This window comes from Hemicordylus capensis, chromosome 4, assembly GCF_027244095.1.
Source record: "Hemicordylus capensis ecotype Gifberg chromosome 4, rHemCap1.1.pri, whole genome shotgun sequence".
NCBI classification, from domain to species: Eukaryota; Metazoa; Chordata; class Lepidosauria; order Squamata; family Cordylidae; genus Hemicordylus; species Hemicordylus capensis.
This window is the reverse complement of record NC_069660.1, coordinates 221295469-221320679: the sequence shown is the minus strand read 5'-3', so window position 1 is coordinate 221320679 and position 25211 is coordinate 221295469. Positions and strand designations below refer to the sequence as shown.

Sequence of the window (25211 nt, the reverse complement as noted above, 5' to 3'; positions counted from 1 at the left end):
TGGGGGACACCACATGTTAGTACCTGACGTGAAGACCTCTCATCGCCTATTGTCACCCTATATCCCCAGTCTTATAGGAAGGAACGCAGCCACAACCAGGCCACGCCTTGAATCCCAGAATCAGCTACGTGGTGGACCAGAATATCATGGTCCACAGTGTCGAATGTTGCTGTGAGATCTAACAGCAACAGCAGCGCCGATCCTCCCCTATCAAGCTGGTGATAGAGATCATCAGTCAGGGCGACAAGGACCGTCTCTAACCCACACCCAAGCCGAAACCCAGACTGGAAGGGATAGAGAATCACTGCATCCTCCAAAAACAGCTGAAGTTGTACTGCTACTGCTCACTCTATCACTTTACCTAAAAAAGGCAAATTCAATACCAGGCGGTAGTTAGCAGGCTCTGAGGCATCCAACGATGGCTTCTTCAACAGTGGCCTAACCACTGCCTCCTTCAGCTCTCCTGGGGAAATCCCCGTCTCCAGGGAAAGATTGATAATATTCCCAAGGGAGGGCTGCAACCCCTCCCGGGCGGCCTTCATCAGCTAGGAGGAGCAAGGATCAAGGGGACATGTGGTAGGCCTCGTAGCTGTTAGAATTTTTTCAACATCAGCCTCCAAAAGTTGGTTAAAATTCTCAAAAATTGGCCCAGTAGACGACCACGGAGCCTCCAGTTCCTCAATTACATCAAGAGTGAGGGGGCGGTCCTGGCGGAGCAGCAAGATTTTATCTGCAAAAAAGCCCTTAAAAAGTCACAGCCAATACCCAATTCCCTAACTTCATGTTCTGTACCAGAAAAATTTGTCAGAGATTGAACTATCTCAAATACTTTAGCTGGCCATGAGCTTGCGGATGCAATGGCAGCCCCCAAAAACTCTTTTTTCGTGTCCCTCACTGCTACCTCAATGTGTGATTACACTGAGGAATTTGCTGTCACCAGAAATGGCAATGGCTCCCAATCTAGTTCGCTTTAAGAAGGAATTAGACAGATTCATGAAGGAAAGAGCTATCAGTAGCTACCAGCATGATAGCTGTATATTTCCATTAGAATCAGGGAGGGGGTGCGCCCGCCTCTGAACCTCAGGTGCTAAGAGAACACCAATGGAAGGGGACGGATGCCCTCTTTCACCCAACTGGCAGGCTTCCTAGATGTACCTGATTGGACACTGCGTGAAGCAGGGTGCTGGACTAGATGGGCCTTTGCCCTGATCCAGCAAAGCTTTTCTTATGTTCTTAACTTTATTTCTCTTAACCATTAGGCACTCCAAGGATCTGGAGTGCCAAGTATGCAAAATCACCACCTTATACCACATAAAAGTGGAAAGGAAACAAAATACTCTAAATTGCAACATTTTCCTTCTCATTAACTTCTTTAATTTAGAAAAAAATAATTAGTAATGCAGCGTTTCTCTAGTTCTACATTACCTTCCCACTGACTAAAGCATTTTCTTTTTGTTTCACATGAGCAGTCCAATCTGCAGTTTTACAGCCACTGAAGGTCACAAATATAGTCACACCACACACACAGGTGGAAGAAGAGTGCACTATGTGGGAAATTTTAACATTTCTAAATAATTCTAAATAAATAAATAATAAGAACAATTTTTACACATTAAGCATTACGATTATGCTTTCAAATGGATATTGCTGGTGGCAAAACAAAACTCTGTTGTCAGGTGTAGTGTGTGTACTGCTTTGTTCATGTTGGGTTAAATGATGATACCTCTACATCTCTAACTGCTTTACAGGATCTGTCTTACTCAGTGGCGTCGCAACGTTGGCGGTGGCCTAAACACGGCTGCTGCCACAGCCACACCACCAGCCCCATTTCTCGCCCACTGACCGGGGCCCCATAACTGCCTCCTTACTGGCCACCTCCATGGTAGCTCATCTCTCCTGCTGCCAGGCCTCTGCCCATATCCTCCTTTGCTGCTGCTGTGCCAGCGGTGGCTCCTAAAGCTCCAGGAGCTGCAACAACTCCCAAGCTTTGCCCAGCCGGTGCTTGGTATAAGAACATCACGGCCAGGTGAAAGGCGCTGGACCGTGACACCTTTTTAGCAGCCAGGCAAAGCTTAGGAACTACTGCTGTGGCTCCTGGAGCTGCTGCTGCTTCTTCTTTTTACATTTATATATCTTTTATTTTTACATTTATATCCCGCTTTTCCTCCAAGGAGCTCAGAGCGGTGTACATGGTTATATTTAGCCTCACAACAACTCTGTGAGGTAGGTTAGACAGAGAGATACATGACTGGCCCAAAGACACCGAGCGAGTTTCATGGTTGAATGGGGATTCGAACTCGGGTCTTCCCAGTCCTAGTCCAACACTCTAACCACTATGCTATGCTGGCTACCACAGCAGCACCTAACACTCCAGGTGCCACAACAATGGCTCCTAAGATTTTCCGGGCTGCTGAATGCTATTAAAATGTCCCAGCCCAGTAATAGTTGCCAGGCCATGGTGTCTTTAAAATGCCAGCAGCCTGGCAAACATTTGGAACGGTGGCTCCTGGAGTGTTAGGAGCAGCCACGGTGGAGGCAGAAATCTTTATGGCGAAACTGTGATAAACTCTTGTCTGACCAGACAATGGGAACGCTTCAGTTTACATTTATGGTGATCAGCTTCACTAAAAGCTTATCCTACTAATGATACCTCCAAGGGCTGGTTGTAGTAATGGCCCTGGTGGATTACATTACTTTCCTTAAATACAGTGTTGTACATTCTTTTTTCACTGCCACTAACTTATAACAAGTATTACTATTCTTTTAACATACTTTTTAGATAATGTAAACTTCTCCTGCCTTTACATGCCCATAAATGATGATAATATTTGAAGGCTTTTCACTGAATGTCCATGTTGTTGAGGGGTATTGATTGATTCTCCATGCAACAGAGAAAGCCCTAGTTTGTAAAGAAGTTTAATGCAAGAGATTATCTGGAAACAGTAGGTTGAGTTCAAAAAACAAATATTTATTAAGAAACTAAAATTACCACATACTAGGAGAGCAACATTGAACATACCCAAGCAGGCACTTTTTTCAACAACTGACAGATTTTAATGGACTCTAACTGCTTTAAAGGTAAAGTGTGCCGTCAAGTCAGTGTCAACTCCTGGTGACCACAGAGCACTATTAACAACTCCTCATGCCTCTAGTGATCAAAAGAAGAGTCAATGCTGTAGAATTCTCACTTCTCTAACACTTGCCATCTGAGGTAAGGCAGGCGACAAAAAGAGAGCCCCTCCTCTTAGTAGCTGCATTTGTCCATGGAATTCTCTCCCCATTTATTCTCCAACATCTCCAGATAGGACTGGGAAACATCCCTTTCTAGAACCCAGTTACTCCCTAGATGAATCAATGGTTGACTTGGTATAAGGCAGCTTCACATGTTCATGTGGCACTCATATTAACATCTTTCTGGTGTCAGGCAAAATATCTTTTTATTTTCCCAGGCTTTTAACATCTGGTTATATTTTAATATTTGTTTTATTGCTGCTTTTGTTTTTCGATTTTTATAGTTTTATTATGTTTTGTGATTGAATTGGTTTTATTACTAGTGAACTGTTCTAACAACTATCAATGAAAGGGCAATAAATAAATAAAATAAAATGATTTTCAGAGTGGTAATTGTCAATAATAATGTAATTGGATCTTACAAGTCTTAGAACTAATTTCCATTACAATCAGAGGATAACAAAAATATCAAAAAAAACCTATGAATGGTGTTTTCTACTTCAGGCCACGTCCCACGTTTCTTTTTCTGACCCCACTTGTAGTGAATACCTTGAGTTGATCATCAATGACTCTGGTGACCTCCCCAGCCATGGACTCCAAGGTCTCTTGAATTGGGCTGGATAAGGAGCCATTTGCTCCTGCCCATGAAGCACCACCAAGATGATACAGATTTGGTAATAACTGTAAAACAGATAGCAACAAATTAACTTAAGACTCAACAGTCACAAACACAAAGATTGTGAGGGGGAAATTCAACAGACTTTAATACAACAACCATCTAGACTGTCTTGAGTGGTTCAGCTCTGAATTAGAAAGGTGATGTATAACTGTTCTTAAAAATAAAATAATCTACAGAATAAGGATACGCATTCCAGTTGAATTGGTATGCCAGTGATATGAAATGCCCAGTAACACTTACTGTTTTGGAGTTCTTGGCATCTTTCATAACTCTTTCTGCTGCTTTCAGATCTTCTTGTATAGTGTCAATGCCACAGTTCCTTAATGAGTTGAGATGGTCTTGTACTTTGACACATATTCTATCAATCATCTACACAGAAATAGAGTGGGGAGGATAAAAACAATATTAAATTGTAAAATGAACAAAGTAATGAAATGCTGATCTTTTCTTGGATTTAATAAATTACAAAATACCCATAAATATGGTGAAACCTGTTTATACTGGGCTCACATGGGGACAGAAAGGTGCAAAGTTTTGACGCATTTGAAATCCAATATGAAGAGCAGAGAAACTAGGGCTGTGGAAGGATTAGTTCCCAAACTGCATAGAAAAGCGAGTGTATGTCTGATTAACTTGAACCTGAAGAATTTTCTAAGAGGGAGGAAATGATGATGTTTATGTAACTATTTGATTTGCACGAGTTTCTATTTAAAATTGGTATAACTAAAGCAAAAAGTACCAAATTAAGATGCAAATTGATACCTTTGTTTCCCTTTTCCATATAACACAATGCTTATTTGAATGCAATGTCTTCCTAGCATCTCTATATATAATTCTCTAAGGTGTACCCGTGGCTAATCCTGTGTGTGGCAGCTCTCACGAGAGTTCACGAGCAGAAGCACCGTGGTGATTGGGTGGTGGAGATTCCACATGCAGATGTGGGGAGGAGCCTATGGCACTGTGGTGATTGGGCAGTGGGAATTCTATATGCAGATAGGGAGGAGGAGCCTGTGATGGTTGTCAGTTGGAATGCAACTGTTACTGGCTGGAAGATGTTATTGATTATAGAACAGAGGAATCTATATACATAAACGGATAGTGGGCAGGCGTCTGTGAAGAGCGGGATCGTGAGGGAGTAAAGATCCCCTTCTGGAGAAGGAGGCTGCCATTGTGTGAATTAGATGAAGAAACAAGATGAACAAGACCTGTTAATTCAGGGAGAGAGGGGGGGGGGAATAAAGGAAGGGAGGGGGAAGAAAGACAGGGGGTAAGACTGAGTGGAGGAGAGAGAAAGAGAGAAAAAGGGAGGGGGGGAAGAGAGAAGGAAGGGCTAGGGATGGGCCCAAGCCTGTCAGTGGCCTGAGGGGAACAAGTGGCTATGGCGGTGGCAGCAGCAAAGAAGGGCCCAGTCAACCACTGCTGCTGTTTGGGGCTACCGAGGCCACTGGTGGAGGGAGTCAGGCAGGTAAGGGATGGGCACAGGCCTGTCAGTTGACTGAGGGGAATGAGTAGCCATGGTGGTGGTGGCGGCAGAGAGGAAAGGCCCGGTTAACTGCTGCTGTTCCTGCTCCTGTGCAGAGGAGCAGGAGCAGGGTTCGGGTGAGGAAGTCTCTGGGGATAGGGGGCTGCTGCTTGGCCAATAGGCGCCAGCAATGCTGCAGCCGTGACAAAGAGGGGTGAGGGGGATGGAGTAAACGGATGGAGGAGTGACCAAGAGGGGTGAGGGGGATGGAGTAAAGGGATGGAGGAGTGACCAAGAGGGGTGAGGGGGATGGAGGAGGAGGAGCAGGAATGCAGCTCAGATGAGGGTGGAGAAATCTCTGAAGTGAGGAGGGCTGTGGCAGGGGGCGAGGGGAGCAATCAAGTACTAGCACACAGATGTTCTGCATGGGTTAAGCTAGTTAGAATGAAATTTCCTATACTTTCATAACGTGGCTAGGGAGATACTATCTTTAAATAAATGTGGCACAGCCCAGTTCATTGATTACTTTCTCTCAGTGGTGATGGACAAGGGTACACTCTCCCAGCGGTGATGGAGAAAAGTTACTTTCTCCCAGTGGTGATGGACAAGGGCATTTGAACACTCAGGACTGCACAACTTCGGCCTTTCAGCTGTTAGGGGGATTACAACTTCTCCCATCCCCCACCACAGCAACCAATAGTCAGGGATTATAGAAGTCATCTTTCAGTATTTGCAGGAAGGCCAAAGTTGTTCAGCCCTGCTTTAGAATCATGCCAGAAAGTTCTTGGAATGCAACACACATCTTATTTCTTTCTGTTGTGTTAACTGTAAAGAAATACTTAAGGGCATATTTCTTGAAAGTCAATAAAGTCCCAAGCAAGCAACCAGGTTCAGCTTTCACATCTATCTATATATTTAATTCTCTTAACCAGCATGCGTGTCCTGGATTTGGCAGTGGAATTCTCGCGACACGTTGTGAGAGTTCTGCCGCCACTGAAAGGCGAGAGTTGTGGGCAAGAAAAAATGGCAGTGGGTGGTATCAGCGGGCCACCAAACAGCCTGAGGAGGCGGGCTCGGCTGGCCACCGAGAGGCGGTGGGACAGCCTGGCCAAGTCAGGCCGTCCCAGGAAAGGACAAGTCAGTGGCAGCACAGCCTGGCCTGGCCGCCAGGAGTGGGAGTGGGAGGTGGCGGCGGCAGGACGGCCGGAGGAGGCGCTGGCAAGAGGGGTGAGTGGGAAACAGGTGACAGCGCAAAGCCTCAGGCTCCTGTTGGAGGCCGGGGTGGGAGGGAAATGGGCGGTTGGACTTCGCCGCCCGGGAGGAGGTTCTCTGTTCGCCACCTGCTGAGGTAAGATGCACAGTGCGGGGGGGGGAGGAGAGGAACAGAAGGAGAGGGAGGACAAGAGAAAGGGGAGCAGGAGGGAGGGGCAGGGGGAGGGAAGGCAAGAGAGTGTGGGGTGGGAGGGGGCAAGAGGGAGGGGAAGAGGGGCAGGAGGGAGGGGGAGAATGGCGGGAGGAGAGGACAGGGGCAAGAGAGGGGATCAGGGGGAGGGGGAGGACAGGGGCAAGAGAGGGGATCAGGGGGAGGGGGAGGGCAGGGGCAAGAGAGGGGAGCAGGGGGAAGGGGAGAGGAAGGGCAAGAAAGAGTGGGGCAGGAAGGAAGGGGAGGGAGGACAAGAGAGTGTGGGGCAGGAGGGAATAGCCGGCCCCAAAAAGCACGCAGATGCTCTGTGCGGGTAGGCTAGTATCTAATAATGATCTTAGCCAGACTTGGCTCATGTTGAGAACATCAAAACTATCTTGATAAAAATCAATATAGAGTACTCACCTGCTGTGTCGTGCTAGTAACTATGCCCTGCTGCAGTCTATATGCTTGCTCCTGTAGGTATTTTCGGGTCTCATGATTGCGAAGCAAATAGTTCTCTATCTAGAAGCAGAAGTTAAATTAAGTTACGAACCTATGTGCACAAGCATGCATGCATGCATACTTATGTAGTTTTTTTAAAATAGTAGAATTAATAGTATGAATGAAAATGGTAATTTTACAAAATTCATACCAACTTAATGCCTTAGTTCTTCACTGGAAACTGTGCACCTCATTGTAGACACTAGAATGAGGAGGTTCCATTGAAATCAGTGCAATTTGTTGCATCACAATATGTTTAGGATTGTGGTACAAAGTCAGAAATATCATTATCCCTTGACTCAGTGTCTGGGATTGAGTGTATTGCATTACTGGTAATAATGCTACAGTGGCTGCCAGTGCAGCTTCTCTGCTGTGCCTCCTGGGGCGGGAACAATGCTATAACAGCTCTTGGCTAAGGGCCCACAAGAATTCAGCACCAGCACTGCTTCCACCTGTTCTGGGTAACAAAACATCCCAAAATCCCAGCTTCTGAGTTGTGGAACTCTATAGCATGTCTGAGGGAAACCATAGCAAGTACCAATTGCCCTCCATGATAGGGTGGGAATTTAATGCAACATTCCTCAGCTCCGGGAACTCTATAGCATGTCTGAGGGAAACCATAGCAAGCACCAATTGCGCTCCATGATAGGGTGGGAATTTAATGCAACATTCCTCAGCTCCGGGAACGCACACCCCACTTCCTTTCTATGTTAGGATTAGCAGGATTGCCTGTCAGGACCAATTTCTGTATCTCCTAACTTAGAAAGAAAATAGAGCCTCATACAGCGAGTAGAGTGGGGAGTGCATGCTCCTAGGGCTGAGGGATGTCACACAGAGCATGGCTTCATCTGAACCAGCTCACTGAGCCCCAGGGTTGGTAAAACTGGCTCAGTCTGGCTTCAGAAGAGAGGAGGAGAGTGTCTGTGGGCCCAAAGAGTGGAATGTGCATTCTTCAGAGATTAGTAAATGATGTTGCATTAGTCCATCATCATAGGTTATTGTGGGTAGTATGCACAGCGCATAAGTTAGCATTCCGGGCTATTTTTCTGCAATATGATGTTCCTTGAAATGGGTAACAGAATGTAGAATCTTTAGAAATGTCTTGGTTTGCTATAAAACTCCAATCTAGCCCAATGATTTTGGTTGGTCTACATAACTTGGAAGTTGGTACTCCAGTTCTTTTTTGCATATTTATCAGCCAGAAAAGCATTTATGACTTTTGTTGCTAGCTGTGCTTATTCTGCTCGGCTCCCAGGAGCCTCCCTTGTTGCAGTTGCATCTCCATGCTTGGAGATTGCACTTTGGATATGCTCAAGAGCTTCACAGCAACATGGTAAAGGTAAAGCGTACCGTCAAGTCGGTGTCGACTCCTGGTGCCCACAGAGCCCTGTGGTTTTCTTTGGTAGAATACAGGAAGGGTTTACCACTGCCTCCCCCACGCAGTATGATGATGCCTTTCAGCATCTTCTTATATCACTGCTGCCTGATAATAGTACCAGTGGGGATTCAAACCAGCAACCTTCTGCTTGTTAGTCAAGCATTTCCTCGCTGCGCCACTTAAGGTGACCACAGCAACATGAGCTCTCAGTTAATTATATATATTTGGGGACAGTTTACTTAGTTGGTAATGGGCTAGTTGCCCCTAGATTTGGCTGCAAACAAAGCAAGCTGGAATGGGGATCAAGATGTATGCCCCCTCCCTATGTGGAGTCCCAGCTAAGTAGACTCCAGAGTTAACTACAGTGAATTAACTGGCATTCAAGGCCACTCTGAATGCAGAGTGAACTGCCTTAATCCCTTTTGCTCTCCTGCAACCTATGAAGAGCTTGAAATCACTTAATTATTGGGCAATTCACTGGTCACAGGTCACATCAGGTTGTGTCCAGTTTTTTATGCCACTTTCTGGATCAGTCCTTCTGCTGATCCCTCCAGCTTGTCTAGCCGCCATAGGAAGCCGGCCCCACGGAGGTCCCCTTCTCGTGGGCACCTCTCCCTCTACTAATCCCTGCAAACCTCCTGCTTCCAATCACACTGTCTCGGAGGAAGAGTCTCTGCAAGCCCTCCCTGAAGTCCTGAGGTCCCATCATCCAGTTCAGGCGAAGGTGGCCGTCTGCCTGGCACTGCAGCTCAAACTATCTCTTTCTTAAATCCAAACTACCCCTCTCTCTTAAGCCTCTTTCTCTTGCCCACCTGGGAACTTACACAATTAGACTTTAAGCTAAGATGCCTCATTGCAGTTGGTTTACTTAGAAACATATTTTTGTTAGACTTTAAGCTAAGACTCCTCATAACAGTAATTTATCTAGAAACGTATCTTTATTTGCTTTCGCCACACAATTCCCTTTTCTAAATCCCCCTCCCTCAAATAAATTCTTCTTTTAATTTTGAAACTATCACCTTGTCTCAACCCAGTCATTTCTTGAGTCCAAACATTTGCACAAATTAAAGCTGGTGGAGCTGACCCCTTTTAAGAGCCAATTCCCCCACAAAGCCTGAACATTGGGGTGTTGACCAAACACCACAGGGCAGTTCCATCAACACCTTCTAGCATTTTGCCAAGAATATAATTTACTGCGTGGAATGGGTACGTGATTGTGGATTTTATGAATATTTTGTGACTTTCTATATCACTTTCACCTAGTGCAGTAGAATGTGATTTTGGCTGGTTTGCAGAGCTATAAAACTGGCATTCTAGGCCTTTTTTTCCAGAATACTATCACCCAAAATAAGTCCTAGAACCCAGATTTTGTGAAAACCATGTGGGTTTCTTCATCATTCCCACTCAGTCCCATGTGATGTGTGAATATAGCTCCATTTGCTGCTTTAGAATTGGTTGTTTGTATGTATTGTTGTTTGTATATATTGTTCCACATAGCTATGGAACAGTATATTTATGAAATTAATTTATGAAATGTTCATTCCAGGCTGCTCTAGGCTATTTTGGATGGCTCCTGACTTTGAAGGGGTTGATAGAAGTGTAATATTGGGCATTCTCAGGCAATCTGAGGTGTGCAAGACGAAACTTTATTTCAGCGGGAGAGCACCTTCTCTTTCATTTCCTGAAGTGCCACTGAGATGTGAGAAGAGATGAAGACTGGCAGAGTCAAGGTAAGAATGGTGAGCAGGGAGATACACTAATACTGTGGGCACACGTTAGCAGTGGCGAAGGCCAGCCGGGTGTTGTGAGTGAACATGGATCACCAGAGAGATCACCTGTTTACAGGTAAGCAAACAGTTTATCTCTGTTGATCCACGTTCCCTCACAACTGGGTGATCGACAAGCTCCAGAGAGTGCTAGAGTAATTAGAGCACTCTTTTCAAAATCACCCATCCAAAAGTTGGCTTCAGTAGCAGAGCAGAGGTCCACAGCATAGTGTCCCACAAAAGTCCGAAGACCAGGAAAAGCCTTGCATATATCTGCCATGCTAATGCCGGACATATGGGCAGCGGAGGTAGCCATGGCTCTGGTAGAATGAGCCCTAACCTTAGTAGGTGGCTTGATATGCTGTTGTCTGGCTTGACTCTGAGTCGCCACAAGTGGTAACTGGTGGTAGTGGGAGACTGATCTCTCTAGATGACCTCAACATGCAGTGGGTGGGGATCATACAGAGGGGATTACGCGCCAGCGTGGTGTAGTGGCTAGAGTGCTGGACTAGGACCGGGGAGACCCAAGTTCAAATCCCCATTCAGCCATGATACTATTTGGGTGACTCTGGGCCAGTCACTTCTCTCTCAGCCTCGCAGAAGATATGGAAGACACCGAGGAAGGCTCTATAGGAGAGTGTTGGCGGTCCTTTTCTGATCCCAAACTACTCCTATGAGAAGAGTGGCCTGGGGAGTAAGCAGGTGAGTGGTCAATGATAATAGGTGATTGAAGCTTAACTGGTATCGGAGACAGATGAGCATTCAATGTCATGAATATCAGAGGAAGAGTTATCAAAGATCTGGAAATGGTAGACGTTGGCGGTGTCTTCCAGAAAGTCACTGATGTCGAAGGAAGCATTATTGGTGATGTCAAATTTGACACACAGCCTGAAGTCATGGACAAGGCAGTAGGTACTGATGAAGTGTGGTGAGAATAAGAAGTGGTACGTCCAGTCAATGCAGGTGAGAAGGTCTCATCATATTGGGCTGTGGAAGGCAATGACTATGTGGAGACGATATGGAAGTAGGGAGATGGGAGCCCCAAATTATTTATTTATTTTATTTATTCGATTTCTACACTGCCCTTCCAAAAAATGGCTAAGGGCCGTTTACGTTAAAATAAAAACAATTAAAATCGATTAACAGTTAAAATCAAAAACTATAAACACCATATAAAGTCAATTAACAATTAAAACATTAAAACCAGTTTTAAAACCCGGGAAAACCAGGCAAAACATTTAGAGTTTAAAAACAGTTTAAAAACCCTGGAAGGCCAAGCCAAACAGAGAGGTCTTATGGGTTCTTCTGAAGGTCAATAATGAATTCAGATTACAGATTTCTGTAGGGAGTGCATTCCACAGCCCAGGAGCAGCTACAGAGAAGGCCTGCCTCTGAATCGCCACCAGATGTACCAGTGGTAACTGGAGACAGACATCCTCAGATAACCTTAATGTGCGGTGGGGAGCATGCAGAAGAAGGCACTCTCTAAGATATCTCTGACCTAAGCCATTCAGCGTTTTAAAGGTAATAACCAGCACTTTGTATTTCGCCCGGAACCATCTCGGCAGCCAGTGCAACTGTTTCAGGACAGGCACAATATTGTCTCTCCGGGTTGCCCCAGAGACCAATTTGGCTGCCGCATTTTGAACTAACTGAAGTTTCTGAACTACGTACAAAGGCAGCCCTAGATAGAGCGCACTGCAATAGTTAAGCTTGGAGGCTACCAGCTGATGCACCACTGTTCTGAGGTCGTTCTCTTCAAGGAATGGACGCAGCTTTTTGAATCAGACAAAGCTGATAGAAAGCACTCCTGGGCCATAGCCTCCACTTGATACCAGGGTGATACCAGGGTGAGGCCTGGGTCCAGGAGTACTCCCAAGCTGCGCACCTGCTCCTTTTGGGGGAGTACAACCCCATCCAGCACAGGAAGCTCTAACTCATCCTTCAAAGTCTGAGCCCCTACAATGAGCACCTCCATCTTGCTTGGATTCAGTTTCAATTTGTTATCCCTCATCCAGCCCATTACCGCCTGTAGGCAGGCATTTAGGAAATGAATGCCATTTCCTGATGATGAAGATGAAAAGGAGAAGTAGAGGTGTCATCAGCATACTGATATCACTCTGAACCAAGCGGTTTCATGTAGATATTAAAAATCATTAGTGACAGAATGGAGCCCTGAGGGACTCCATATAACAACTCCTGTTTTGAGGAGCAACTGTCACAAAGCTCCACCATCTGGAATCTACCTGAGAGATAGGAATGAAACCACTGCAAAGCAGTGCCCCCACCCCAACTCTCCCAGGCGATCCAAAAGGATACCACGGTCAATGGTATTCAACGCCGCCAAGAAATCCAGAAAAACCAGCAGAGTCACACTGTTGATTCCCCAGCAGAGGTCATTCACTGGGCCGATCAAGACTGTCTCAACCCCATAGCCTGCTTAAAGCCAGTTTGAAATAGATCTAGATAATCAGCTTCCTCCAAAACCACCTGGAACTGGGATTTAACGTACAGTGTGTATGTGTGTGTGGGGGGGGGCGTGATATTAATAAATGTGAATAATTTGTTCAGATTTATTTGTAAGTATTATGATTTCTTTCCATTGCCTCTGAATTCATTTCTGTGTTGGTTTCTAGGGTGTGGACTCTTACAAATTATGCCGATTGTAGCTGCTGCTTGCTGAGGTAACAGCACTCACCATATTTTCAGAGGCACATGTTACCAAATGCCCCAGCTTTTGCTGTTGCCACCAGCATACACAGGTAATGCACGGGAACATGGAGGTTCTAGCCAAATTGACTTTCCATGGTTATGATTTTGTGGGCCAGTAAAATTTCTCAGACTGGGCGTCAGATCTCAAGCCATCGTGGCGTGAACATCATGGGCCATCAAATTTCCTCATTTTTTTTGGTGCTCCGTTGGAGCTGCCACACTCATAATATCCCTGTCAATCAGAGGTTATTTTCTTTCATTAAATAAAAGTATAATATTGTATAATATTGTAAAGATTTTATTCTAAAGTACTGTTCTCGAGTGTCTAATATCTCGCTATTTTGGGACTTCAGTACAATTTTTAAATAGTTCCAGCCTGTACCATTCCCATTTTTATACTGTACTCTTCAAAAACAACATGCATGCTCACAATTCCCTAAAAAATAGAAAAAAAATTAGCTATTTGTATCTCTGCTACATACACTAAGGTCTAACTGTTTAACTAGCAATGCATATGACTATGTGCTATTAGTCATTGCTTCTGTTGCTCTTACTTCACATGCATCATTTCAAGGAAAACCTATTTCCATATTATTGTGATTCTTCATTATCATAACTCCTGCAACCATGCTCAAATATGCTTACTGGTGATGGTGAAGGGAGAAATCAAATATTAAATGAACCCTCTAGAGAATTCTGTTCAGTCAACCCTGAAATCACAATCATTTAAACATATTATTTCCCTGTTTCCCTCTGTCCACCCCCTCCATATGTGGGTAATTGTACACAATACCTTTTGGAGTGCCTCTTCAGTTTTCTCAGGGCTTGTTTTAAGTGCTTGAGAAGCATCATTCACAGGTATAGGCATGAACCTTAGAGTATAATTCCTTTAAAGAAAAATGTAAAAGAGTAAAATTAGATGCACAGGAGTGATCTTATCAGTATTTAGAATGCATCAGTAAGCACTCCAGTCCCTTTAACTGAAGCACACCCATTTTGTTATAGTATTGTATGCAGTACACACACACACACACACACACACACACACACACACACACACAGGATTTTCAGATCAAAGTTTTAGAAGGAATTAACAAGATGTCTTCAAGAGTATGTGGATATATTGCTGGGACGACATAAAAAAGGGGTCATCTATTATGGTAGATATAATAATTGGTGTTTGTTTGTTTTTTAAAATATATTAATAAGAGTGCTTCTTATAACCAGAGTTATAATATAAGGGGAATCCTTTATAACTTGGCCAGAAAAGAAGAAGGTCCAGAAAAATTACACAACTTTTGTGTAACTTTTCTCATCTAAATATTCTTTTGAAATCAATAGAAAACCTAACTGAAATAAAAAGAGCAGTAATACTCTGTGCTATAGAGCATAGTTTCTCACCATGCAGCATGTGAGACACAGGAAGTAAATACAGAATGTGGGGGAGAGGAGAAAGGAGCATTGGTCATTCACCATAAAGGCTTCTTCTGGCTGCTAGTGTTGAGGACATCTCATGTGGGTTATCCTCCCCACACGCTCCAGAGGGCAGGACAAATAATCTAGGCAGAGCCTTTAAGAGGCGGGAGAGGATAGCCCCTCCCAGTTCTGTTTGATCGAGCCTAGCTTCTAGAAAGGAAGTAAAAGAACAAGTAGGTCCCAGGAGGGGGGAAAAACAATACACAAACTCCAATGGGAGACCCAGAGGGGAAGGTAAACAAGGAATGAGAAAATGTAGACCAGTAGTCGTGGATGCCCAAGGGTGGGTCGAGATGTCCTTGACAGCAGCAGCCAGATGAAGCCTTCACAGTGAGTGACCAATGCTCCTTTTTCAGCTGCTGGGTGAGGACATCTCACGTGGGACATGCCACAGCTGGACCCCAGGCGGGAGCGTTGCCGGCTACTGGGGCAGAAGGACTTGTTGCAGGACTTGTGTGCCGAAGGCAGCTTGGGCAGACTTGAAGAGATCCAACTTGTAGTGCCTTGTGAAGGTGGAAGGTGAAGACCATGTGGCAGCTCTGCAGACTTCATCCAGGGGGGCATTGGTGGAAAAGGCTGCAGATGTGGCGGCTGAATGGGTGGAGTGGGCAGTCAGTTGCAGAGGAGGCTGGATATGCTGGACTTCATAAGCCAGGGCAATGCACGCTTTGATCCAATGGGCCAAGGTAGTGGAGGACACAGGTTGGCCCATGGTGGCTGGCAGAAAGGAAACAAAAAGGTACTCCATCGACCTGAAGGCAGCCGTCCTGGAGATACAGGTCTTCAGGCAACGGCGTACATCGGGTTTGTGCCACTGTTTTCCCCTTTGCACAAAAGGTCTGGGGCAGAAGGAAGGAAGGAAGACATATTTGGATCTGTGGAAAACTGAGGGGACCTTTGCGAGAAACGACAGGTCAGGGATCAGTTGAATGGAGTTGCGGGGGGAAATGCAGAGTTGAGGGTTAGCGGAGAGAGCCCTGAATTCTGAGATCCTCCTGGTGGAAGTGATGGCGACAAGGAAGATGACCTTGAAAGAAAATATCCACAGTGGGATGGACTTTATGGGCTCGAATGGGGGAGCATGAAGGACTCGAAGAACTTTGTGAAGTTCCCAGGAGGAAAACCTGTGGACTACTGGAGGAGAGGACAGCATGGCACCCTGCAGGAAGCAGCATAAATGTAGTTGAGATTGAGCGTTTCTAATTGTGGACGGAGCGAGAAGAGGTAGTAGGGCAGCTGCCTGCCATTTAATGGTATTCGCCTTGAGGCTCTTATCTAGCCCATCCTGCAGGAAATTGAGAAGTTGAGGAATCCCACAATTGTGTGGGGTTGTATTGTGTTGGCAACACCAGTGAAGGACAACTCTCCAGGTAGTCTGGTAGGTGCGATTAGTCAAGGCCTGCTGGGAGGCAAGGATCGTGTCCAAGACCCTTGGAGTATAACTGTGGTTGCTCAGGTGGTTGCATTTAGTTGCCAGGCAGCAAGCCTGAACCAAGCCGGTCGTGGTGAAGTATCGAGCCCTGGCTGAGTAGATCTGGGCGCGGGGGCAGGAACCAAGGTCCTGCCACGGCGAGATGGAGGATTTCTGGAAACCAGGGACGTTTTGGCCAGAATGGAGCCACGAGGATCACCTGTGTGCAGAGCAGGCGAATGTGGCGGAGCAAACAGCTCAGGAGCAGCACTCGAGTGAAGGCGTACAGGAGTGCCTTTGGCCAGGGAGATGACAGGGAGTCCACTGCCTCCGCTGAGGTGCAGGGGAAGCGGGAGAAGAATCTCGGGAGCTGAGAGCTGGATCGGGAGGCAAATAGGTCCATTGTTGGCAGGCCCAGGTGGAGACTGAGTTGTTGGAACACCTGAGGATTGAGCCTCCATCAGCTGGGTGAAGATCCTGTCGGCTGAACCAATCCGCCTGGGTGTTCAGGGAACCACTGATGTGATGGGCTAAGAGAGAGGTGACGTGTCTTGGCCCAAGACAAGAGGAGGACCACTTCTGAGTGTAAGGACCTAGATCGAGAGCCATCCTGGCGGTTGATGTGGGCCTTGGCCATAGTGTTGTCTGTCTGGACAAGAACATGTTAGTGAAGGATCCTGTTTTGGAAGGCCAAGAGGGCGAGACGAATGGCCTGAAGCTCCAGCCAGTTTATGCTGTGTTTTACTTCCAGGGGGGACCATGTGCCCTGGGCTGAAAGGTTGAGGCACTGGGCTCCGCAGCCCGAAAGGCTGGCATCCATCATGATGATGGTGTGGAGCAGGTCCAGGAAGGGATGTCCTGTGTTCAGGTTGGAGTCCGAGAGCCACCAATCCAGGGGAACTCTGACACAAGGTGAAAGCTCTATCCGCATGTGGCTCTTCTGGGCAATGGCTGACTGGTGAGGGAGAAGGAACCATTGCAGGGGGCAAAGGTGGAAGCGAACCCAGGGGACGACTTCCAGCAAAGAGACCATCAGACTCAGAAGTTGGGCCAGAAAGAGCAACAGGACTGATTGAGGGCGTAGCGCTTGGCAAATGAGAGACTGGAGCTTGGTCATCCTGTCCTGTGGAAGGAAGAGATGGTCAGCCAGGGTGTCTATGACATCGCCAAGGTGTAGTATTTTGTTGGAGAGAGTCAGGTTGCTCTTAGCTAGATTGACCAGGAAACTGTGGGAAGTGAAAACTGAAAGCGTTGATTCGATGTCCCTCCTGGCCGAGGTGATAGGGCGACTGGACCAGGAGATCGTCCAGCAAGGCAAAGATTGTGGTCTTTTGAAGATGCATATAGGCCACCAGGGGAACGAGGGTCTTCATGAAGATTCAAGGCACTGAGGAGAGACCAAACAGGAAGGCTGCATACTGATAGTGTAGGCCGTTGTATGTGAAACGGAGCAGGTGGTGGTGGTCTGGGTGGATGGGAATATGCAGATAGGCCTCTGTGAGGTCTACTGACACCAGGAAGTCCCTGTGATATAGGGCTTCCAAGATGGAACGGATGGTTTCCATGTGAAATTTGTGACGCCTCACGAATTTGTTTAAGAATCTGAGGTTGAGGACGGCGCGGAGAAAGCTGTCCTTCTTTGGCATGGTAAACAAGATGGAGTAAATGCCCTTTCTTTCCTGTCCTGGTGGAGCCTGTTCTATGGCGGAGATGTTGAGGAGATGTAGAACAGCCTGTAGGAGAGCTGTGTTTCTGAGGTCACCTGGAACAAGGAGTTGGGAGGAAGCGGTCTCTGGGACGGGAGGTTAACTCAATCTTGCAACCGTGCTGGATGGTGTCAAGTACCCCCTTGTCCGAGATGGAGGCTTCCCAGGTGTGAAAGTAGCAAGGCAGGCGCCCTTCCACGCTTTGGAATGGTGAGTCAGGAAGCCTGGTCAGATTTGGGTGGCTGCCTGAACTGTTTGTTGGAGGTGTTCTGAGGGTTGAAGCATTGATGATTCCACTAGGGGTGAGATGGCCTGGAGTTTCGGTCCCTAGGCTTTAAATTCTGGCGAAAGGAACCAAAGGGTTGGAACTGTTTATGGGGATGGCGCTTCTCATCCTTGCGAAGGGAGGAGGGAAGGACCTTTTTCTTTTCTTTGGTCTCAATGAGCACCTCCTGGAGGGCCTTGTCGCCGAACAGCTTAGAGGCTGTGAAGGGCTTAGAGGACATAACTAGGTTCATCCGGGATGTTTGGTCTACTTGCCGATGGTTAAGCTACCGAGTTCACCTGGCCACAAAATTAGTAGCTGTGGCAGGTGCTGCAAAGAGGATGAAGTCTAGGGTGGCGTAAGCGATGAAGGTTTGCGCCTCTACCAAGCCTTGAGCTGTACCTGACGAAATGGTCCCAAAGTGAATAATGAAATCCCCAACCACCATGAGCCTGGACAACTCCAATGCCATACAATGTTGGTTCTTGTCATCCTCTTCCCTCACCCTCACATGCTTTATGTTAGGGGCACACATAATGTTAGCAGTTTTATAAGACAACAAAAGAACTAGCCATGTTGCATGATTTGCTGAGAAATAAATGAGAGAATTCTTCCAATAAGGTTTGAAATAGATTTGCATGAGATATTATTTCTTTTCTTATACAGTGTTGACAGAATAGGCTGTCTTCCAAGTTAGAGCTTTGCTATCATGGCTAGGGCTTCATCACTATCCCTGGCTTTTTTTAACATTCAAGGATAAAGAAGGTGACCTGAGTTTCCATGCTAAGTAAATAAGATGTCGCCTTTAGAAAATCATGATTGTTGCATTAGCGCAAACATTTCTGTTTTCTGTCGGATATTTTCACTCTCAATCTTAGAAGCAGCCCCCTTTTTCATTTATCTTGGCAGACAGAAGGGAAACACAGATTATAAGCAACATGTTGCAGAGCCCTTTCCCTGTTAAGACTATTTCTGTCAACAAGATGTGCACTGTCACTCTGCAAAAGGATTTTTTTTTAAGTTGACCATGGCATTGACCTCAGTGAGGTCTGTTGATCCTTCACCAACTGGAATTTCACCAAGATGTCACTGCTTAGTATTAATATGGCATGCTAAACAGCTGGACAATGGTTTAATTTTTTTTATATACAGTGGGTATAGGAAAGAATCACCCCCTTTGATAGACCTTAAATTCTGGTTCCCTTACATCCTGAAATGAAAACACAAAGAAAATTCCCTTCACCAGCTGTACTTATCCAATGCAACCTATAACATCCAACTGAAAAACATCACAATTACAGTCCAGAAAAAGTGTCAGAAATAAAAAACAAGAATTACTGAGATTGAAAAAGGATCACTCCCCCAATGTCAATATTTTGTTGAACCACCTTTTGCTTTAATAACAGCCTTGAGTCTGTTGGGATACTTCTCTATCAACCTTGCACATCTAGACGGAGCAATATTTGCCCACTCCTCCATACAGAACTGTGGGAGAAGAGTTCTGTGAGAGAGAGTGCTGTGGAGTGTTGTGTGAGCTGGAAGGCAGGGTCGAGTTGGGCTGAAACTGCTAGGGAAGGTATCAGTGAGGGAGCTGATCCTATTGGAACCTGCTAGGCCTTGCGAGAGAAGGCTAGCAAGCTTCTTGTTTTATATTTTGTACTTTGTACTCTTGCCAACTGAACTGCTCAACATTTGTTACTGTGCTGTTTTTTGAATTTTTGCAACCTTTTATTATAGCAAACCTGATCTTATTTTTATACTATTTTACTGGTGTCTCTATTATTTTAGTCCCACTTCATGCCAACCTGCCCATTTTATTTACTAAACAACTGAGTTTTGATATTGTTTCTGAAAGACAGAGGGTTCCGTGACTAGGAGTGGAACCAGTCACACTCGCTAAAGATCTTATTTTGGTGGCAGCAGATGGTTCGACTGAGGGCCAGCTGCGGCCTAGCCCTCATAGAGGGCCTCCTGGATTTCATTTCCTGAACTCTCCTAGCTGTGTAATCTACACAAAATGACACTGCCTGGTCAATGAAGGGCTTCATTTACTAGTATGATATATTCTAAAACTGTATTAATAAAACATTAAAGATGGCTTTTTCTTCTACCAATGAGTGGTAGCTCTGTTAAACTTTAATTACCTTCATTTTGGAAAAATTGTTCCTTTCCATGAGGATCCCAAAAAGGCACCTTCACTGATCTTTTGCAAGGTACATGTATTTTTACTATTTTATTGCCTCTTGTTTTTCCTTTTAAAAAATAGATTAATAATAATTGTTTTTAATATTTTACTAACTGCCTTGGGATTCTTTTTAATGCAAGGCTATATATACATTTAACAAACAAACAAATCCTAGGCCTGTGCATGGGGGTGGGGGTGGGAAACTGTCGGATCCAATCTGTTCTAACACAAAAATTGTCAGAAATGGAATGAGACTCCTTTAAAATGGTTGGAAAGTCAGATTTCCAATAGGGTTCTATGGCAAATGTAAAGAAACAAATAACTCCCAAAAGGCTGCGCAGGACATTCTGAAGTTTCCCATGGTGGTAGTACAATATCATTCTATGTGTGCACTTTGAAGGAGATTTGGTCCACCCATTGATTTTTAATGGACTTTAAAAAAAATTTCTTTAAAACTTTTTAAAAGTGCCATATTTGCGTTGTTTTATGGCAGAAAGCTGCAAAAAGATCAGAAATTGAAGTCTCCACCCTAATAACTGAGCATGCCCTTTTTCTGGAGGAAATTTATCCTTGCCTTCACTTGAAAGGAAGGCATCCATAAAAAAGTTTTATGGATGCAGTAGCCATTGGTTAAAATGGAACATGGTTGTCTGGGCCACCATGGAGTCATGAAGATGCAAGATGCTGGGATGGCCAGAAGACAAGCCACCACTTGACTTATTAGTGGTTGTGGAGGAAACATGTAAGGCGTTTCTTGAGACCAATCCCCTAGTGACTGCCGGTCGTGTCCAGCCCTTGAGCAGAAACAGGAGCACTTCATATGGTGCCCCCGGGGAACAGGTACAGGTACCCATGGTAGTCACCGAGGGGGCGGTATCTGAGACTGGCGTATGCGAAAAGCCACAAGCGTGCCAGGCAGTAGGGCTCTGCAAGTGCTCTGTGGACAAGATAGATGCCAGGGTTGGTAGTGTAGCAGTGCTCAATTGACCTTCAGTACCCAAAGGAAGGAAACCGTAAGGTTGAGGTGCAAGGGGTACTTGAGGAGGGATCTAGTATCGAGAGGAGAGTGTGTGCGGTGGTAGTGTCTAAGCCAGTATTGTCATCTGCATCCTCTCCATCTTCATTGATGTTGACATCGGCAGCTGGCATTGTGGTGAAACTTGTCTCAATGTCAATAATACCATCGTGTGTAAGGTCAATGTCGAAGGAGCATCTTGTCGAACCTTCGGTGTAGAAGGGGTTGATGATGAGATCGGTCTTGGAGCCGGAGACAGGGAATGTGCCCTCGATGTCGATCGCGTTGGGGTCGGCGGTCGATGTTGAGTGGTACTGTCAGTATTGGTGCCGAAGGTACGATGTTGAGAGAGACCTTCAACCTCAAAGTCGGTGTCGACAGAAAATGTTGAAGTGCTGATGGTGATGGAGTGCGTTTGCGTGTTAGGTTGATAGCTTTTTACTTCTTCCTTGGTGGGTTGTTGTGGGAATTTCGGTACCACGTCATTTTGTCAACTTTGAGACTCCTAGTGTCAAGTTGGTCCCTTCACTATGTGGGTGATGGATTCTGACCGTCGACAACACAGGCTTGGGCACTTTCGATGTAGAGGGAAATGTCGACACTGGTGGCTCAACAGCGACATCGATGTTGACTGTCTCTACTTTTGTTGATTCAATGCCGAAGGAGATATCGAAGTCGATTTTGACATCTTAGATCTTTGTTTACTATGAAGCAACGACGACGTCGAGGCTGACTCTGGTGGAGTCTTAGACGCTGAAGAAGACGGGCGTGACTCACCAGGCATCAAAGGGCTCAGGACTTCGTCATAAATGGCAGCACGAAGATGAAGCGCCCGGTTCATGCGTGTCTGTTTAGAAAGAGACAGATCTTGCACGAGGACATGTGCTCCTCACCCAAACAAATGAGGCACAAATCATCAAGGTCCTTGGAGGGGAGTCTAGCTTTACAGCCCTCACACCTCTTAAAGGATTTTTTTCTCCTCAGCTATTCCACAAATCGAAGAAGCTTAGGTCTGTTCCAGGGTCAGGTGCCAGTCATTGTCCATCAGCCAAAAACAGTCTAATATTACCCCAAACCTAGTCCGTCAGCCAGAAATAGGTTTAAAAAAACTGAATATCTGTCCTTCCTTTTTCCTTTTAAAATAGATGAACTCACGGAAAAAACTCTGAAGAACATATCCGAAGAACAAGCGGCAGACCGAGGTCCAAACGCAAAGGTGGTTGGAAAAGAACTGAGGAACTTGGTGCCCAGCCTGCCTTTAAATAGCACACTGTAGGCATGGAGACGGGGCTTGGACGCCTCGACAAGCTGCGGCATTGCTACTGCGTGGTTCATGCGCAGACGCAGAACCCATACTTATGGATCTTGATGGATCTCAATCCAGATCCAACAAGATGTGTAGCTCCAGTAAAAGTATTTACATGTAACTGATTAACTGATCAAAAGTCAAACTACTTAGAGATGTTAAAGAAATTTTTTTAAAAAGCCCTAAAGACAACACATTTAGAGAGTAAAGTAGTCATAATTCTTCCTCCCATTTATGAAGTATAATTATGTGAAACAACTGAAATTTGTTTAAACCATCAGTTTCTTTCCTAAGCAATTAAACACCCATATATAAGAAAAGAAAAAGGAGTGATTCAGTATTTTTACCAAGTGATGTCATAACATGAACCACCTTGGATCCAAAACAACACACCTTTTAAGTGATTATAAAGCACAACACCACAGAACTTACTTTTCTAGTGCAACTGCTATATCCTGGAAGCCCTGTGCAGTGATATTATTCTTATCCCATATAACAGTTCTGTTGGCAAAAAAGAATTGCATGAAGTCACTAATGATTTAAAAACAAAAACAAGATAATCACAACCAGCAACAGTGTGTTTCATATTCTGGGAACTGGGTAGATCTGCGTCTCAAACATTTTAGTAAAGAGTACTGGTGCAATGTATTTTACAGTTAAAACATGTATTAGGGATAAAATAGGTAGGCTAATCAAGTCTTCTGATCCATCTCCACCATGCCCTCCCGCCACGGCAAAAGTAACTTATGATTTTAACACTGGTCAAATTACAGTCCTATATTCCCTGGACACTCCTGTTACATGTACTTAGCTCCGCGCTGTATTGTTTGTTCTGTTAAAGCTAACATTTTAAATCACTGCTGGCATTCATGAAAGTAAGGGAGGCAAATCCTATAATCTCAAAGAGCTACACTTTATCCCAGGAATTGCATGGTGGGCCAAGTAGCAAGTTTTTTGCATAGTGGGCAAGTGAAGGTTTTTCAGCAGTGAGGGAAGGACGCCATCTATTATTTCAGATATTCCAAGAAGCAACTGCTTCTTTTTTAATGGAAAAAGATATTTTGAATTCAGTATAAATTTATATCTTGTTCTTAAGTACTATGGATGTATACAAAACTAGTTTGCCCAGTTCAGTTCGAGTCCAAACCGGACGTTAACCGGACATGTTCAGTTTTGGCACCCCCAATTTTGGGGCCTGGTTCAGTTCAAATTCAAACTGGTACAGGCCCGATTCGGGGGTGCCAGAAATATTAGAATTAGTTTTTTAAAAGTCAGGTTTGGCAGCCCCGAGGGTTGCTGCAGCAGTCGAGGTGTGTGTGTGTCTCAGACAGCTCCCTCTGGTATCCTACAGGCCATTTCAGCCCTCTAGAGTGCACAGTGGCCATTTCTGAGGCTGCCGCGTACTCACAGAGAGCCAAAACGGCCCGCAGGAGACAGGAGGAGGCTGGTGGGGGGAGGGGAAGACATTGCCAAACCCGGTGGTGGTGAGTCTGATTAAAAAACAAAAAACACAACCAATTCTAACGTGTCTGGCACCCCCTAACAGGGCCCAATCCAGACAGGGGGTTTGACTCGACCTCAAGCCAAACTGGACCCGGTTCAATTCAATTCAAGGTCGAGATGGCTCACACATCCCTATTAAGTACTAGCCTATTATATGAATACTCTTGTACATATATATGTTCAAATACACAAACTCATAAATATATATGCACGATTTTGAGAATGGAGTCCAATATAGGAATGTGCAAAGAAAATGCTTAATTTTCACATTCTTGTTTGTCCTTACTGGCCGACATCTTAACACTGTGTGCACTGCAAACAGTGCACATGCAGCATTAGCCTCCATGGTAGTCCTTGCACTTCTGAAGCACAGGTTCTAGTGTGGAAAGCACTAGTGTGGGGCTAGTGCTGCATGTGCGGTGTTGTTTGAAGCACGCACACAACATTAAGGCAGGATGTCAGCCATTCATTAATTTAAATGGAAACAATGGAAGTTGTTTCATTGCAACACAAGTGTCCATGCGATGTTTTAGCGAATTGTGCAACCGCTTGCCTCTGTAACACTGCTGGAGCTACCTTTCACATGTGCAGCATCCCCGAGGGTCCAAAAAGCCTGTGCTGAATTTTGCAGTATGCCAGCCACTATGTTAAAAGATTCCAGTAAGCCCATAGATATTGCAGACTTCCAGTACCTGAGTTTGGTGTTTATCTGAAGGGCCTTTGCTAGCATCTTTGCTCCCATGTCTCCCATGCCATTTCCACTAATATCAACTTTTGTGAGAGATGTATTGCTGCCCAGGGCATTAATAATGATAGTAACCTCTGTCTTCAATTTGGAATCTGCTAGAGATAGTGACTGCAAGGGCTGTGAAGAAAACAAACAATGGATAGTATTACCACACTAGTCTTACATGCATTGTGATGCTCTGTTTAGAACCCCAAATCAAGTGAAAATGCAATTTGGCACAGCACACCACCACACAGAAAATTCCAATAGCTCAGTTGCAAATATGTGGCGTTTATAATAATAAGTATAACAGTAATTTCATTATGTTCTCTGTAACTACTGCAAGATGCATAGCATATTAAATATTAGGGTGAGCCGAGAATTACCCAAGCTCGGGAACTGTAGTGCATTAATTCTACATGTATATTATGGAAATGCAGATCTGTGGACCAATAATTACAATAAAATACAATAATTACAATA

At 45.2% G+C, this 25211-nt stretch overlaps 1 protein-coding gene across 5 annotated transcripts in view; it reads right to left on the bottom strand.

Annotated features, from left to right (window-relative positions):
• Positions 1-25211, bottom strand: part of CARMIL1 (capping protein regulator and myosin 1 linker 1) — a 255934-nt gene that overhangs the window by 77859 nt on the left and 152864 nt on the right. For all 5 annotated transcript variants that reach the window (XM_053245618.1, XM_053245615.1, XM_053245616.1 and 2 more), the window contains 6 exons: positions 24694-24866; positions 22931-22999; positions 13928-14021; positions 7201-7299; positions 4151-4279; positions 3781-3912 (listed from right to left, as the gene is read on the bottom strand). In XM_053245618.1, the coding sequence (XP_053101593.1) occupies positions 3781-3912; positions 4151-4279; positions 7201-7299; positions 13928-14021; positions 22931-22999; positions 24694-24866 (696 nt within the window). The remainder of the gene's footprint in view (positions 1-3780; positions 3913-4150; positions 4280-7200; positions 7300-13927; positions 14022-22930; positions 23000-24693; positions 24867-25211) is intronic.